The sequence below is a fragment of the Melopsittacus undulatus genome, chromosome 3 (genome assembly GCF_012275295.1).
Source record: "Melopsittacus undulatus isolate bMelUnd1 chromosome 3, bMelUnd1.mat.Z, whole genome shotgun sequence".
Lineage (NCBI taxonomy): Eukaryota > Metazoa > Chordata > Aves > Psittaciformes > Psittaculidae > Melopsittacus > Melopsittacus undulatus.
In genome coordinates this window covers 55,670,597-55,688,523 of record NC_047529.1, presented here as the reverse complement: position 1 = coordinate 55,688,523, position 17,927 = coordinate 55,670,597, and the positions used below count along the sequence as shown (strand labels likewise).

The 17,927-nt window shown below is 50.6% G+C and overlaps 1 protein-coding gene across 1 annotated transcript in view; it reads left to right on the top strand.

The window, feature by feature from the left end:
• The first annotated feature begins 4,492 nt into the window (after positions 1-4,492).
• The window catches only part of SIM1 (SIM bHLH transcription factor 1), a 49,913-nt gene continuing 36,478 nt past the window's right edge, over positions 4,493-17,927 (top strand). The window contains exons 1-5 of the mRNA XM_005145090.2: positions 4,493-4,667; positions 15,132-15,214; positions 16,259-16,348; positions 16,484-16,592; positions 16,683-16,768. Of these exons, the coding sequence (XP_005145147.2) occupies positions 4,493-4,667; positions 15,132-15,214; positions 16,259-16,348; positions 16,484-16,592; positions 16,683-16,768 (543 nt within the window). The remainder of the gene's footprint in view (positions 4,668-15,131; positions 15,215-16,258; positions 16,349-16,483; positions 16,593-16,682; positions 16,769-17,927) is intronic.

The following is a 17,927-nucleotide window of genomic DNA, read 5'->3' as shown; positions in this document are numbered from 1 at the left end:
TGACCCAGCAGGAGGGTTTTGGTGGTTTTATTTTTTTTCCCTCTGCTTTGATTTGTACAGCTCACTCCCCTCCCCCACTCCCCGCACACACTCACACATTCACGCAAGCCGCAATATACTCTGCATATTGCGCCTGGCTACACCAAGTTTTCTATACACCTCGTTGGAAACCTGCCTGAAACGCTTTGTTTTCACGCAGCCTTTCTTGAGCTATCCCGGTTTAGTATGCGTCTGTTTAAGTCACATTGCGCTGTGGTACCTGCTCAATTTCCTAATATCTGTTTTCCAGAGTATTCTTGCCCGTGAAAGAATGCACCTAGACTGAGCGCAGTGATCCCTGCCCTTCAGGCGGCCAGAGGGTCTCTCTCGCCTCCTCCCCACTTCCCCTTGATGTCCGGCTCCACTTGCCGACAGCGGGGCACCGGCAGGACACCGCTGCCCCCCTCTCGGCAGCTCCGGTCCCTGCTTCGCGGAGTGATGACAGGGACACACACGGGGCGGGGAGCCGCGGTGCTCTCCCCGTGTCCCCCGGGGCTGGACCCCCAGCCCGCAGGTGTCCGCTCCGACGGCGGGGTTACTCCTCGGAGTAACCGCAGTACGGTCACCCGATGCATGGTGGTGCATCCACTTTATTTATAAAACGGCATCCTGTCCTCCCCTCTAGGACCGACGGGCTCCACCGGGCGCCCCGCCGAGCCTCCGCGGGTGACATGGGGCTCTTGGACGCTACGAAGACCAGCAAGTTGGCTTCTGTGGGCTGCCTTGCTCTGCGTACCTAGAACAGGACAGTGCTAGCTCTCATCTTCGCTGTCAGATGTCGCATGTTTTGAAGAAAGAAACCAAGTCTAACGCCTCTGAAACGGCCGAATTCTCCCGTTCTTCGGGATCTGCCTCTCGCAGGCTGCTGGGAAGCGTCCCTAGCGCTGCCCAGCGCCTTTAGCGCTCAGACGCGGCAGTGTAACCTCGAAAGTTGAACGTTTGCTTTTCGCACACATCGTCTACTGTACCTACCCTAGCATCTATACATTAAAAATCCACAGAGGAACCCCAGTGACTGGGCTCCGGCCACGGGGGAACACGGGGCGGCCACTGGCACCCATCGGGCTGCGCTGCGGAGAAGAAACCAGGTCCTGGGACACGGGGAAAGCGGCTCCTCGGTGAGCTGCTCTCCTCGCTGGGGCCGCAAGGGCCGGGTAAGGTGGATGCTCCCTGGTATAAATTAGCAGAAGTGCATCCTACTGGTTTATTTATTTTTCCCCAAAGCAAGGGTGTTATAAAAGACATTCTCTGCGGCTCATGTTGACAAATAACTTGTGAGCTACCTGACAGTGTTAGTCCAGTTGTTGCCCATATGTCAATGCCTTTTAGCGAGAGAATTACCTCAAATGAAAACCAGAAGAAAGACGGAGTTTTTTTCTTCTCGCCTAAAATCCTCTTTACACCTGATTGGAGCAATGCCCAGAAAAGATTTTGGAATATTAGTATCACTCTCCCAATAGCACCCTCACAACATGACTGGGGTTAGGAGGCTTTTATTTTCCTTCTTTTTCTTTTAAATCCATACCTTCACTAAATGACTTGCGTGCGTGTTTGTGTAACAACGGGTCGCTTCGGTAAACAAGACAATCAAAAGAACATTTGAGACTACGTGGATACATTTCTCCGCTGCTTGTAGACAGACGCCCGGACACCCAGAGGAGTTGTTTGAATGCCTCTCCTCCCGTCCTCCCTTTATTTACCCAAATGAACACAGGGAAAGCTTTTAACCGAAGGGAGATTTAAGGTGATAAGCAGTGAACAGGCGGTCGGCACTTGAAGCCTGGAGCTGCAGCCCCTCCGTGGGGTGAGAAGAATGGGGGGGTGCTTCAAAGGCTGGGTTTTTTGTTGACGTTTTTGATCTTTCGGAAACCAAGACCGTTTCTTCTTCCTCGAAATATTCGAAGGGTTGCCTTGCCAATGCAATCTCATTTTAAATTGTTTTAGCCGAAATCTCGCATCTGCTGGTTTGGCAATTAGTTCAGGCTTTGGAGCGTCCCTTATGGTTTTAGGAAAGTCTCACAACCCTTCTCCTCCTCTCCCCGCCCCAGGCGCTCACTTTCTGCTCTATCTACTCTTCTTAGACCCAACAGTTGAAGGAGCCGCGTCTGAGTATTTTTGTGGGTTTGGGGATTTTTATTTTCCAGGAGACTAGAGAGATGAGGGATAGTCCTGCTCCCTAGGAAAGAAAGAACCCCCATGCTCTACATCCACTTTGCGGACAGTTTTAAAGTGCCTCTATCTCCTGAGGTAGGATTGGGTTGGGTGGGGTTTTTCTTTTAGCTCTTTATTTGGTCTGTTTGTGGGATAATTCGTTACTGTTTTTGTTTTTCCAGCTTTTATCAAGGCTTGTTTAAACCTTTCTCAATCCTCCTCCTCCTGCTCCTCCGCCACTCGGTTCTCTTTGTGCCATAGAATGAACCGTACCCCGTTAAAAGGTGGAGGTGGGGGAGACATACACACACACAGGGAATCTGGCTGCACCTTATTTCTCCCAAGCACGATTTTGGGATAGGGAATTGCCCATCCTCACAACCCACAGTCTCGACGAACCTTGGCCGCTCCTTTCCGGTGCCCAGAGGGGAGAACGGAGCGGCTCCTGGATCACCATAGCCACCCCCCCCTCCTCCCCACCTAACACCCTAAAGCCCTAAACCCCAATACAACGCCGGGGGGGGAAGGGCGGAGATGGTGAACGCAGCACGGGTGGGGGGTCCCTCCGTGCGCGTCCCCGCTCTGAGCCCACCATCCCCCCTTCCCGCGGCGCCGCCAGGTCAGAGGGCGGACGCGGAGAGAGAAGGGAGGAGGTGTGCCCGGGACTCGGTGACGTCACGGCCCCCTCCACCAGTAGGACGCCGGGCGCGGGGTGGCAGCGACCAATGGGAAGCGAGGTGGGTCCGTGAGTGGGTCCGGCCCGGGGGGGCGACAGGGGGGGCTGGGAGAGAATTGAAGTTGTGTTAAAAGGCTTTTAGCCATCAAGAAGTTATTAGGCATTTCTCAGCCGCAAATTAGGGATTCTTCATTAATACCAACCTCGCCCCCCCACCCCACTCCACCCTATCCACCCTCCACCCCACCCCCCCCCGTTATGTGAGAGGGAGAGCCTGGGAGCCGATAAAGGGGCTGGGGAGGCGGCAATGTCTGTCTGCCCATCGGTGTGAGGAGCAGTGACAGGCGCAAACTTTTTTCCCCGTGCCATTAATGAGCCAATTAAAGAGTTGGGCTCCTCACCCCGGGAGAGCTCTCTGCAGGCTGCCGGGCTCAGGGACTTAAGGTAGGTACAAAGAAGATCACAGCCAGCCCACCACAAGCCGTCAGCTTCGGCAAGGAGCCGCAGAGACGTGCGGGTCTGGGCTGGAGATCGCTATCCCCCGGTGGAAAAAGAAGAAAAAAAAAAATCATGATTTGGTTGGGAAAATGTGATGTTTGGGTGGATTCCACCTCGAGACGGGGCTCGGCAGAGCATGTGTCCCCTGGCTGGGGTGCAGCTGGGGTAAGACACCCTCCCCCCAAGCCGGGACATGAGGAGGGCAACCGAGACGAGGCGAAAACTTAAGCCAGAAAAAAAAAGAGAAAACAAAAAAGAAGGAAAAAATACTGGGGATGGCAGCAGGGGAGATCTGGCCGCGGCAGCGGTGCCAGCCCGAAGGAGAGCGGAGGGGCTGGCGCGACCCCGCCAGCACCGAAACTGGCCGGTAACCGTGAGCTGGGAGCTGTTTTCTGCCGTGACTGCTTTCTGGCCACGAAGTGCGCACCTGGGCCGGGGAGTGAGAAGGCTGTGGGAGGGGAGCACGGGGCAGGCTCCTCGGCGGGCGCGCTGGGTGGCAGGAACATATCCTCTTTTTTTTTCTTTCTTCTTCTTCTTTTCTTTCCCTTCTGGTGGGAGAAAATACTACACCCGCCGGAGGCCCGTTCTTGATTATTTCTCGCGGTCCCGCGGCGGCATTGCGCGCCGGCTCTCTCACCCCAGGACTGCTGTTGTCTTCACAGAGGCCCCGGGAGGCTGCCCCCGGCCCGCCGTTTCGGGCCTCGGATTGACAGCGGACCACGGGAAGAAACGGGATTATGATGAGTCTCTTCCGAGGAGCTATGCTGCCCGCCATGAGTAGGAAAAAGGGCCAGAAAAACCTCGTTTGGTTGCTGCCTGGTGCCGCAAGCTTCTAGCTTTTTTTTTTTTTCCCTGCAGTTGCTTGGAGTCTCTGAACTACATTGGATAAACGCCTTCCTTATCCGTTTGACTCTGCTTTCCAGAGAATATTGTGTTTTTTCGTTTTAAGAACATCTCTCTAGTCTTCGATACTTGTTTGCATTTTACGCAACCAAGCGGTTTCCCAGATCAATGGCCGCGCTTAGAACCTGATGCTCCGGAGACATGAATTGCAGCTGAGTTTCCTTTCCACCTTTGGATGAATCTCTGGAGCTTAAATTGTAGGAAGGAAGGGGGGAAAAAAACACGATGAAAGAGAAGTCCAAAAATGCTGCCCGGACTAGACGGGAGAAAGAAAACAGTGAATTTTATGAACTGGCTAAGTTACTACCCCTGCCCTCTGCTATCACCTCTCAGCTGGACAAAGCATCCATAATCAGGCTCACCACCAGCTACTTAAAAATGAGGGTGGTTTTTCCAGAAGGTAGGTGAGAATATCTGTTCGTCTCTGTTTCCATTCCGATCCAGGTGTCTCTTGTCACTTTTATTTAAAACAAAAAAAAAAGTAAATGGCATGGGGTGTTGTGCTTGGAGGCAGGGTGCTCTCCGCTGTCACTTTTCTCTGTCGTAAATACTTTCCCTTCAGTTCTTGTGACAGGTATGGCTGAGGACTGAGGGTGCTTTGGTCAACACTTGAAGGCCCTGCGCTCTGCTGCCTGTTGTGCTAAAGCAAACAGGGGGTTTCTTTTCCCCCAGTCCCCCTGTAAGATGTGCGCTCCCCTCAGAGCACGTGCATGGCGGAAGAGGGGATGATTCCCCCTATTTATAGCCATACTGTAGGGGGGAGTTAATATATGGGTAAATATTTACATAAGTCTATGCAAAGTCGTAAAGCCTTAGTTCAATTGTGGAGCAAAGGTGCGGTTTACAGGTACAGCCGTGCTCACACACACACACACAAAGCCTAAATAAATAAGCCAGGCACACCGATTCGCATCGTGAATGTGATGTGTCTCGCTCTGAGGATCAGAGGGCAGTCTGAGGGCGTTAAAAATTTCCGAGGTTGATTAACAGCCGTTTTGGATTTGTATATATCCCCCCACACACACACACGCACAAGCTGCCAGCCCAGCTCCTGAGCCTGGGCCGGATTCTCATCGACAGTTGGGCAGCAGCAAATAGCAAATTTCCCGTTGGTTTTCACGGCCGCGGCGATGTCCCACTTGTCCAGCAAAAGCAGATTTCGCCGTCCTAACCTATGTCTTGCTTCTAAGTAGAGTTAGGATTCTAAAGGGACTGTCTTGGGTCTTCTAGATCGGCTGCTAAAGGAAATAAACAGCACAGAAAGTTGAGAGTAGGACTAAAGTTCTCCTGTGTTCTTGCTCTATTGCTTTTAAAAGATGTGGAATTGGGGAGGGGAAGGAATCAAAAGTACTTCACCAATCTTTCATTTAGATAACAGAGTCTGCGTGAAAGAAAAATTAAGAGCTTTTTTCCCTACCTAATAACAAAATGTGCTGGATCTTTTGTTGTGAAATGTGTGCATGTAAGAAACAACGTAATGTACATATGCCCCTCTGTTTTCCGCAGTTGTACCTCGAGTCAGTCGGCCTGTCTACAAAGTTTTGTAAATCAGGACTGGGTATACGGCCTGATTTTGGTTTGGTTTTTGCGTGCGTGAGGGAGGGGGAGACGCAGTGATGGTGGTGGGTTTCTTTTGGGTTTTGGTAGTGGTTTTAACCTGAATAAGCCTTTGAGCTACGGGTCCTAATTCTGCTTTTTAAAAGTAAACATACGACGAGGCAATGATTCAGCTGGGAGAGGTTCCCGCCCCAGACACCGTTAGGTATGAAAGTTTACACCTTAAGTCCACAGCAGTAATTTCCAGCCGAGTGCATCTTGCAATAGTTTCTTCAAACTAGTGACTAAGAACCAAAGAAGGGGACAATGAAACCTTTTAAAAATAGTGATAATTAAAGCCTCTATCAAGCTACTTTCCGATGTGATCTGCTACCACGTGAGGATCATTATGCGGGACAGCCCTCGGCTTCAAAGGAGACCGAGTTGTCCTTTATACTGTCAGCGCATACTTTATAAAAATAAAGCTATTGCAAGCTCTGATGCCCGTGATGTTCCTAAAAGGATTATTAGCAGTGATTTGTCAGCTCCGGCGGTCTCAGTAGGCTACCTTTCTGCGTGATTTCGAACAGGTCTCGTCAATTACTGGTGCCTGTGTAGCGGGTTGTTTGATCAGAAGAAGCATATGGTGTTGCTTGTAGGCTGCGAGTAATCAGGGGAAGAGCAGAATAGCTGCTCCCCGTCCCTCGGTGGCAGCGCAGGATGTTTGAATGCCCTGGGGACCCTGTAGCCAAGTGCGCCAGGGCCGGCGCCGCTCCCGGCCGCAGCAGATGTTGAGAGCGGAGACAGAGGGAACGGCGGAGCCTACGCAGCCTCGTCAAAGGCAAACTCAAAAAGGCAAATTCAAAAGAAAGTCAGCGAGCAGGCACGGAAGGGCTCGCCACGCCGCTGCAGGCCCTGCGCCGGGCGGGCAGGCGACAGATCCACGCGGGACTGCAGCCGCGTCCCCCCTTTTCCCCTCGGAGCCGTGCATCCCTACGCAGGGGGTGGGGCACAAAGGTCCGAGAGTTGGAACGCGGAGTGGCGCGGAGCCGGGCGGGCTCCTTCGCCCTTCCGCGTACTTCTGAGGAAGCGGAGAGCGCTCCGCGGCCCCGTGGGTTTTCTGACTCTCGCTGGTTTCTGCTCATGCAGGGCACTAGGACGATTGTTTTTCCCGAGACCTCGGGGGTCGGCAGGGGCTTCGGGAATGAGCAAGAGCGGCTTCTCGGGCTCCCGGTGCCGTTGTGCTTTTGCACCGGCCGTTTCCGCTCTTTCGGCTGCAGGGGAGGGATAAAGAACGAGAGGAAGAGAGGCGGCGGAGGGGGGCGATGTCCTGGTCTCCCGGTGCCACAAGCCAGCAAAATAAGTCAGTGCTTTGCTAGGAAGGGAGGACAGGTAGTGGCACCGAAAGGAAAAGCCTTTATGAAAGTAGAAGGCAGGAGAGGGACGTCGGATGAATGTAATGGAGGGGGAGACGTTTGCTTGTTTTTCCCTGGGGAGGAAAGCAATACGAGCATCAGGACAGAGCGGATGAGTTGGCCAAATGGCTGGAGATGGGCAGCAGGAGGTTTGGGAGCCCGGCAAAACGCCGTGTTATACAGTTAAAGAGGTCGTGGAGGAGTCGGGACAGCGAAGCGTGGTCTCCTTAGGAGCTAGATGCAATTCCACCGTAATTTACTCCCTCTCTTCCCCGTACAAAAGCGAATTCCCATCTGCCCGGAGAGTGATTACACAGGGGCTGGTTGTAAATAACCACGTACAGGCAAAGGCGCGCTCCTCACCGCCGCTTACAAGCGGGACTGGGGAAGAGGCGGCAGCGTCGGACGACAGTTGTCGGCGTAGTCATGTATCTGTAAGGTTCCGAGAGAGAGAGAAGGTGGGGAGATTTCGGGTTCTTTTTGGAAAAGAGGGTTTTCTGGGGGTAAAATGCCAGAAGCATCGTGCAGAAGAATCACGGTGAGGTTTCTGTCTCACCCCCAGAAATCTAAACACAAACTAGTGTCACTATTTAAACTTGCTAAACCGAGCGGCGTTTTTCCAGGAAGCTCTCTCTGGAAATGGTGGTGTAATTCTCACGAGCTATTAAAACGCTCGCTTTGTCCTCTCTCTATTGCTGATTTCACTTTACTAGTTCTCCAGCCGATTAAAACTGTCAAGGGCGTGAAGTGATCAGCGGCTGAGGTAGCTTTGTATCATTTCAGTGCTAAAACCCTTGCGTCTCAGGAGGAGAAACCCTGTGAAACATACAGTAGTTCTGGGTGATAAGGCCGCTTTTGGAAAGGCTGACGGTCTGCTAAATTGCTGAGGACAGTAAGTAAGGAAGAAGTTTTGGTGGTTTTTTTTGGCTTTTTGTTTGGTTGGTTTGCTTGGTTTTGTTGTTTGCTTTTTTTTTTCCTTTTTAAAGCAGAATTTCCTAATAAATTTATTCGTGACTTAACGTTTATTAAAAAATCCTAAAATTGCAATTTAACATTAAACTCTTAATGGCGAGTAACATACCCTAAAAAAAATCTGAAAATATCTCTGGGGTTTCGAAAGACTAACAAGCTTTCCTTCAAAAGAGGTCCGGTCACTATCACTAGTGGGGTAATCCTTCACTGACCCTCTCCAGGATCCCAAAGTGAATGGAGATTTTTCTTGAAAAAAAAAAAAAAGTAAAAAACCCCAAAACACCCTACGTTTCTCAATAACATTTTTGTGTTGGTTGGGCTTTCCTTTTTCTATTTTAGTGAAGCATATTGTAAGGGTGTCATTCTCCTTAGGCGAACAGGGAGGAAAAAGGAGGGTTTGCCTTCTCCATCCTTTGGGGATGGATCCTTTCAGCGGGAAGAGGCGTTTGATTTTCTAGACAAAAGGAGAGGCTCCGTTTACATAAACTTTCGCCGAATCAGGATGGTTAACATTTAAATATTGAAACCCTTAACCTTGCTCTATTTTAAAGGGGGAAAAGAGCAGTAGCGAAAAAAAAAAAAGGAAAGGAAAAAAAAATCCGTTTCCCACGTGGATAGGTGATTTAATGCTGTTTTTCTTACTGCTCAGGGAAATGATTGAGCATTGGGTTTCAGTGTTTATTTTCTTACAGAAGTTTTTCTCATTTAGGCTGCAGTTTACTCGCCACGCTGCCTCTGTTTAATTCCAGGTTTGATGTGAACTGAAAACGTGAAGTGCAGAACTAAACCGCTCTCATGGTGGTTGAAAAAAAAAAAAAAAAAAAAAGCAAAACAACCCCAAATCATATTTAGGTGTTAGAAAGAACACAAAGTGATATGGGTGGGGAAAAAAAAATCGTATTTTCTTTAGAAACATCCTCTCCCTTCTTAGTAACAAACGGCCTTTTTAATGTTGGAGGGTATCGTTCAACTTGCATATAAATTGTCTGTGTTAGCAAATGCAGCGGTGAAATCCATTCCCTTGCCAATTTCTTCGGAATAAGGGCTATTTGAATATGCATTGTCTGTAGAAGCGAGTAAGTAGTTGGAGCTCGAAAATTTCCCCGATTCCTCCCCCCTCTCCAATTTGGGCATGGTTCCGTTTGCGTTTCAGAGCGCGATTTCCTTACCCCGTGTGTGCCAAAATGCTGGTATTTCTGTATAGAGTGTATCCGTCTCGGCATTATTTCCACTACCGTTCTCTCAATAGGGTTGTTTGTTTAGTCAACAGGACTTTTCCTCTTTCTCATTAGTATTTTTCTAAAGAAAGCGGGATGCTAACTTATCTCTGCTTCAAATGAGCACGTGTGATTTACCGATATAATAAATCTTTACAAAACCTCGCTAATGACATCCGCAGGCAGTTGGAAGTGAGCAGCATTTTTTTTTTTAACATAGCTTATTCCATTTCATCTGAACCCTCCGACGGCGACCCACTCCTTCACAGAAGCCTCATTTGGCTGAGCTTTTGAATTATCATTAACTACTGCCTGTTAAATTAACTGAGAAATCAGCCTTGTCGGGCGCTGGGCGATGGCAAATCGGAGAGCTGGTGGTGGGCTATTTAATTAAATGGTTAATCGAATCAATCTAATTCTTCAATACGACATCCAGTTGCCTTTTCTGGAACATCCAGCTTCCGTCCCTGCAGCTCCCGGCACTGTTGTCATTTTCTAGAGAGGGCAGCGAGCAAAGATGACCGCCGTGATAGGGATGGGGACCGAGCTGTCCTGCCTTCCTCTCCCCAAACAACCGGCAATGCCCAGCTTCTCCCTGAAGCAGCCTCAGAGAGGGATCCAAGGCAGCAGTAAGGGGCGGTGGGAATTTGGGAAGGGTGCTGCACACCGAGGCGGAATGCCCTTGGTGTTGTCTAAAGCTTTACGAGCAGCTTCACCGAGCAGGTTGCGGGAAGCCGGCGTGCGGAGCCAGGAGGGGAGAGGGGCCCGGCAGCCCCGGTGTAGAGAGGAAGGGGCGAGCCGTGGGTTAAAGTGCCCGGGGTCCTGCACCCCTCGTCCTCCGCGGGGTCAGCATCCCCGGAGGGGCTGGCGGGCGGGCTGCTTCTCCTCCAGTTTTAACAAGCAGAGTGCGGCTGTTAAAAGGGCAAAACAAACGCAGCGAAACAAAAGCAAGCGGAGACGTCGCCGAGTCGCGGCCCCCGGGAGGCGGCGAGCTGCCCGGAGAGGGGGTTTTAGAAAGCTCCCAGAGCTTCTTGGACATGGCTTAGGAAAAGTTCGGGCTGCTGCTCTGGTTTCGCTCCTCGCGGGCTGTCTCCGTGCGACCCCCTTGCGCCTCTCCTGCTTCCCATCTACAGAAACGGGGGGAAACTCTCTGCCCACGGGGCTCTGTGCCCAAGCCAGCAGCTAGCCGGAGTCCACGGCTTCCGTGGGCCTGTTACCCGCGCCACCCATGCCCGTGGGCCTCTGTGGGCCGTGCTGCCAGGCAGAGTGCAGGGACACGTTCCTGGGAGAGTCCCCGGTCCCTCAAAGCCTGTCCCCCAGAGAAGCTGTTCTGGGGCTCAGGCGGGGCTCTGCAGTACGGGATTTTCAAACAGGGACGTCTAATCACCCATTCTGCCGTTGTTTTCACTCCTCTGAATCCGGATTGTGCTGAGATTTCGTGACGGATAGTCCGCTGGGGAAATCGCAGTAGCCGCTTTTGAAAGCCAGCAAATCACTACAAGGTAGATAAGGGCTCGCATCTTCTGGTCACCCCACACTCCCCCCACCAACCTCCCACCCGCCTTTACTATTGTCAGACAAAGGAGGGGGTCGGGGTGGGTTCTGCGCTGCAGATGCTCACAGAGGGACAAGCAACGCGGAGATCAGCCGGGGCCAAGGAGCTGCCCTAGCCTCCTGGAGTATCATTTCGCTGCGGCTGCCTTCCTCTGTCTTTCCTTAGATCAAATTAGGAATGATTGAGGAATCTCTTCTTTCCCCTTCTGTGGGACAGAGGAACTTCTTGCGACAATATCGCCACTGGGTAGGGATGATATCCACCCAACCCCTTCATTGGCTGCCGGCACTAAGGCTCGCATCAATCAAAGGATGAGGGGGAAGGACAGGCAACGAGGGTCAACGTCGTCGAGCGCAGGGAGCCCTGCTGGGGGGCAAGCTGCCGGGGTGAAGGCATTTCTCATGGACCCGCCGGTGCAGCTATCCCGTGAAACCAATGGAGATGCTTTTTGATGTGGAAAGAGGAGTGGTTTCTATTGGGAAATGCTTAGAGAAAGGCTGAGTCAGCACGGTCGCTCCGAGCAGGATCCAGGCAGTCTCGGCGCACGCTGTTATGGAACCAGGCTGCTCTTTGCAAACTAACCAAGGGCCTGGGTAAAAATTGCCCCCTGCCCCCCACCCGTTGTTTTGGTTGGTTTTTTGTTTGTTTGTTTGTTTGTTTTTCCTTATTTTCTTCCACGACAGTGCACACTTTCTTACGACACAAATTCTTTACCTTCTTAGGAAAAAAAAAAATCAAATCCTCGAGTCGAGGAGATTGTTAGGTAGGAGCCTATAATCTATATTTTGTCAAGAGTATTAAATCCATTCCGAAAGAAAAGCTCGATCCATTTATTTTTGCTGCTTGAATAACACAGCTGGATGATGCCTTAAGCTTATGCTAGGCGGTTGCTCATCATTCATTCGCCAAGAACTGGCCTAAATGGTGCCTGTGGGATTAGGTCAATTTTAGTGGATCTACTTCGCCTCATTTGGTTACTAATTGGTTTCTTGTTTTATAAATCGAAATCTCATTTTCAGGAAATTACAAAACCCATGCAACCAGTCCATCGAGGTAATCCGTGGGTCGGGGGTATTTAAATGTAAATGGTTCTACAATGCATCAAGTATTAAGCAACAGTAAAACTTCGCCTCTGTTTCCAAATGAAATGTGAGCTCACCCAGCTCCTTAGATCCATAATAGACATATCCCTTCTAAGGCTACTTATGTAAATATGATAAACCAGACCCTGGTGGGGGAGGGGACGCTGGGAAGAAAGCAAATTTTATCTGCTAAGGTTAATGTGGAATATCTTGGAAATCTTCCAAAATAAATTATGTTTTGCTTTGTCTTCGGCCACTTTAGCTGGGAAAATCCTTTGCCTAAAAACGATTTAGTTATCCTTCCCCTCACAAAGCTGCTTGTTTCTGTTCCAAACCTATTATGCTGTTGGCTCTCCAAATTACAAGAGAATCTTTAGATCTTGTTTCCAAGCATAATCCTGAAGCAAAAGGGAGAGCTGATTTCCTTGTTTTGTTTTAAATAGACAATCAAAGGATTTGTAGAATTTTCTGCGGTAGGTCAAGTGCAAGAAATTACAGTTTGCCCTCTCGATAAAAGGAAATTGGATGTTAAAGCGAATAGGTGGGGGACAAAAATCAAAGGGAATATTAATGGAGAGGTTTTCTCATACAATCTTTAAAACCGGTATTTAAAGGGCATCAAGAAAGCCCGTCGATATGAGAGAGGCTGGGCTTGGCAAGTTATAGGAATAGTCTCCGACTTGAAAGTTCTGAAACATCTGGAAAGTAAATAATCGGCTCATGTGATAGGGTTTCAAGAAGCCGGTTAGGGTAGACAAACGAAAATGTTTAATTATAAACCATTAATAGACACAGCCGGGTTTCCACCTGAAGCATAGCTAGGAGTTCAGCGTCCCGTGAAGAACCGCCTTCCCGGGGCGGAGGAGTTAGCCTTTGCTGCCCTGGAGCTGTTCATTAACCCGCCGGGCTCGAGTTATTTTCCCTTTTAGAAGAAGAATAATTAGAACCGTAAACTTTGATTAATAAGCAACTTAAATCATAGGCGGGGAGCGCAGATTTAGTCCCGAATACAGAAAACTGCCATTCAAACCTCTATCCAAGTGGGGGAACGTGGCAAAGAGCATCCTTGGTCACTTCTGCTCTAACAGGCCGACCTGGCCCCAAATGCACAGTGGGTTTTTCTCTCCTTCCCTGAAAGCTGTGAAAGATTTGCCAGTTCCTTGTTGATTTATGACACTCCTGGGAATGGGATGGTGCAGGTGCCAGCGGACGTCCCCCCAGTGAGGGTCCGCCAGAGCCGGAGGGTGCAGGGAGGAGTAAAGCCCCGGAACACAGGAAGAAGTCGCCGGGTCCCTGTTAATTGGCGTTAAGGAATGACTGGGAAGGAGCCTGGTTTGGGCTGGCACCCTGCTACACGCTGGTATTGCGGGAGGAGGGCCAGGCCGGAGAGGTGACCCTGCCTTTATAGGGCTGTGAAGTTAAGGAGGAAGGAGGGGAGTGTAGGAGCAGTGAAGAAACAAGTTGGCGTGAAGAGGTGGACAAAAAAGGGAGAAGAGAAGGAAAAGTGAGAGGAGAGGGGCGCATGGCTCCTGCGGCGGGGAAGGCTGCCCCTCTCCGACAGTGCCGGGGAAATCGTTAGCTTTGTTGAAATCGGCAAACCCTGAGGTGAAGTCGGTCAATAGCGAGGGATGCCAGCGGCTGCCTGCTCTCGTTGCCTTGCCTGTTTACCCAGAAATAGCCGGAAAACGGGGTCTTGCCTTCCGCGAGCCCGCCCAGCAGGAGGGAGACCCTGCCGGCTGGGCTCTCGCCTCCCCCTGGTGATCCCCACCCCAGCCATCAATCACGATTTGTATGTTTTTCCCTTTTTTTTTTCTTTAGTTTAGTGTCTGTGTTTGTCAGACTGAACCTTAATTCGTGACATAAGCGTGAAAGGTTTTAACTGCATCGTTTGAACTATTTCAGCGATAGCATTGTGAAAATGCATCGCCCATAAGTAGTTTTACTCCGGTGGAGTCATTTCCATCTGGCTTTTATTCCTCCTCATTTTGCATAAGAAAAAATGAGTGGCGTCTGAAACATTAGACAAGTCCGAAGAGATTAATTTCTGGAGGAGGCTTTTTGAAGGCAAATCATCCTTTCCTGCAGAGAGACCAGCTCAGCGGGGAGAGGGATGGAGGGAGGAAGGTGAATCCCAGAGTCCCGGCTACGTGGGGCAGGAGGGAGGAGGACAGTGACTTTGCATGGCCCTCCTCGAAGTGCCTTACCGCAACCGTGAAACTGCGCTCGGCTCAGCGGCAGATAGTTTGTTTTTCTTGGGCTTGAGTGAGGATGACTAAAAAGAAAAGCGTTTAACACAGGGCTTGGGGAGAGCTGAATGAGTCTCCTCTCTCCCTCCCCAAATATGTATTACAAATCTTCCAGGTGAGAGGACAGTGGCGTCGAAGAGAGAAAGAGGCGGGAGGTTACAAACCAAACTGGAGAGTGATGTCTGGCGAGCAGGGGGTCTCAGCCCATCCTTAGCCCGTCCATCCATAACCTGCTGGCTAATTACCAGACAGGTTGCGGCTGAGCTCTACCTGCTGCAGTGATTCCTCCCCCCGCGGTCTCCCCGGGTGCCGCAAGACCGGTCCCTATGGCTGTCCTGCCAGGGATCGAGAGTTTTCCCTTCCCAGACACCGTCGTGCCACATTAACAGCATCCTTGCCTCGGATGTCTTCCCTCCGCACACTTCTCTTTCATTTTAAATAGTCCTCAGTGTTGTCCAGGATCGGTGACGGGTCCAGGAGGAAAGCTCTTCCCCTGAAGTGCAGGGAGGCTGTTCCCAGCAGCCGAAGACTGCACTAAAAGCCTTTTTATCTGGCACGTTGTTCCACTAAGGTCTCGGGAATGAACGTCACCGTTAGCTCAAAATAGCCATTTTGGTATTTTTCTCTCAAGAGAGTTAGGTCTTAAAAAAAAAAAGCCACGCAAGAGTCTTCTCTGTGCAACAGAATGATATCTAGGTTTTCAAAAATTACATGTGTGCATGTTTTAGGGGGAATACAAGCAAAAATTTGGGGGGAGGGAAGTTCCTTTCTAGCTGACAAACAGTAGGCAATTTTTAATTTCCTCACCTTACCTTTTTTTGTGTGTGTCTTAAATAAACAGGACTTGGAGAAGCCTGGGGCCACTCCAGCCGAACCAGCCCACTTGATAATGTTGGACGGGAACTGGGATCCCATCTTTTGCAGGTACTGGTCTGGAAACAGCAGCCATGCGGTATTAATGGTTAAAGAAATCATTCCCTCTTCTGAGTTTTAATTGCCACCTTGACTAATTTTTAACTGTTCAGGTGTTTAATAGAAGGCAGAAGGGAAAGGGGGACGACACTGGAGGCGGACAATCTGAATGTCGTACCTTTCTTTTAGTGGGGCTGTGGTTTGATTCCTCCGGATCCTTTGCCCTCAGCAGCGTTCCACACAGGGTCTGTAGTGGGGGATTCCCAGTGCGTTCAGGTGTGCCAGGATACAGGAGCATGATGACTTTTCCCCACAAGATTAACAAGGTGACAATTCCCGACAATGTGCTGACAAAGTGGTGTAGAGACAGGGAGAGGCTCTAGAGACAGGCTGGGGGAGGCTGACCTGGACAGAAGGGCTCAGCCAGCACAGAAATGAGCATATGCACAAACCAGGTAGAACACATCTGAAAACTTGCTGCCATCTGATATACTAAGAAATATGAGAAGTGACCATCACCACGCATTTTTGGCAGGGTTGTGTGGCCTTTTGTGGGCCTATTCTGCCCTCGGCACACCCCCGTGTCCCATCTATAGCCTCTGAACGTGCCTGATACACTGTTTCTTCCCTTATTTACACTGTGAAGAATTTTGTATCCTACTCTCTCTCTTAAAGTCTCCTTAGCAAACACCAAAGCGCTAAACCTCCAGTGACATTTGAAATGGGATAGAAGTATTCAGGATTTCTGGGACTGACGTATCAATTATCGTGTAGCTGGGACCTGTTCTTAGATGTTTCCCAGGCACCCTTCATTACTTTTGAGCTCGTCCTCTCTGAGAAGTGGGTTGTATCTCAGGACTCCAGGAGTTTTAGAGAGAAACCTGGCCAGGACTTGCCAATTTCCTTCCGACGTTTTGAATCATCACAGCCTGAAAAGAGATGCTTATTTGCTAAAACAAATCAGAGGGACAGGTACTTCATGGATTTGTCTGTCTTCGTGGGCGGGTCAATCTGTTGATATATTTATACTTCCCATCACCCAACCCTATTCTGCAGACGTTGGACGGTTTTATATTTGTCGTGGCTCCGGATGGCAAGATCATGTACATCTCGGAGACAGCCTCCGTGCACCTGGGCTTGTCGCAGGTACGGGGCGGGGGTGGGGGGGGGAAGAGCCCTAGCCCCCTGCCTGCCTCCCTGCCTGCTGCCAGGGGAGGTGCATGCGGGAAGCATGGTCAGTGCCGGCAATGAACCCCTTTCTCTTTTCCTCCTCTCTCACAGGTAGAGCTGACTGGCAATAGCATTTATGAGTACATCCACCCGGCCGACCACGACGAGATGACAGCTGTGCTCACGGCCCACCAGCCTTACCACTCGCACTTTGTGCAGGGTAAAGTACCCAACCCTCCGCTCCGCGTGGCCTGCGCGGCCGAGGAAAAGCCCGCATCTCACCCCGCCTCTGCCTTCCCCCCCTTCCCAGAGTACGAGATCGAGAGGTCCTTTTTCCTGAGGATGAAGTGCGTCCTGGCCAAGAGGAACGCGGGATTGACCTGCGGGGGCTACAAGGTGCGTGTCCACGGCCAGGAGCTTCCCCCCAAGCCTTCCTGGCCCCCTGCTCCCGCAGCGCCGAGCACTTGGGGAGGTCGGTGGAAACAGGGACAGGCGTGGGGCGAGCCCTTTGCCCGTGGGGCTGTCCCAGCCCGGTGCTCTTTCATGTGGTTCAGAGCCAGAATTTCTCTGAGAGTTCCAGGTTAAAGAACTCAAACCACAAACCCGAGCTCCCCCTGGGTCTTGATTTTGTTGTTGTTTTATTTTGCATTTTTTACTGAACCTCGCACAACCACTGACGGTCTCGAGGTGTCTGCGAAGGGAGTGCTGGGTTAATTTATCTCTTTACTGGGTAACTCGTCAGCTTCAGGGCCAGCTCTCCAGGTTATGGGGTTTATCCGGGTGGGTCTGCTCAGGGCTCCTGGGCGAGAACAGCCCCTGCTCTCCCACTTTCTCCCTTCTGTCGTGTCAGCTGTAAGGCGTCAAAGAGTGGTGGGTACCTACAGACCACAGAGATGCTGTCCTGTGTCGTGCCGCAGAACACCTGTTGAGCTTATTCTGTGAATAAACATTCTAATAATAGAGGAGTAAGGATAGAAATACACAGCAGTAATCTGCAAGGATACATTTAGGAGACATACCTAAATCTACGTCCAAAGATACATCCTGGCTAAAGATCATGTGTGCTCGATCTATATAACAAACATATCTTGCACATGTGACATAAGCACACATGTAAACTCTTTCTCTCACACGCATACACTCTTCATTACAAAGTTGTAACTGGCTTGGCACTTCCGCGTCTTTCATTTTTAGAATAACAATAAAAGCGTAGTTAGGAGGTGATCCAAAAACCACTTAAGTCAGTGGAAAAAAAAAAAAAAAACAAAAAAAACCCCATTGACTTTAATGGACCTTAGATCAGTGCTGAAATTTCGTATGGAAAAAAACCCAAACCTAACCCAAACAGAACAGAAGAAAGCCCACAGACAGTGCCGCTTTGCTGGAGAGGTGGCAGGGGCAGTGGCTCCAGGGCACCAGGAGCGGCACTGGCACCAATAGGGGTGACGGGGAGATCCGTCCCGGTCCCCCCCGAGGAGGGGGAGGAGGGAGTGGGCGACAGGGGACTCCTGTCACAGCCCCTCCTGCCCTGCCAGGCAGCTCCCGAGCCTTCCTA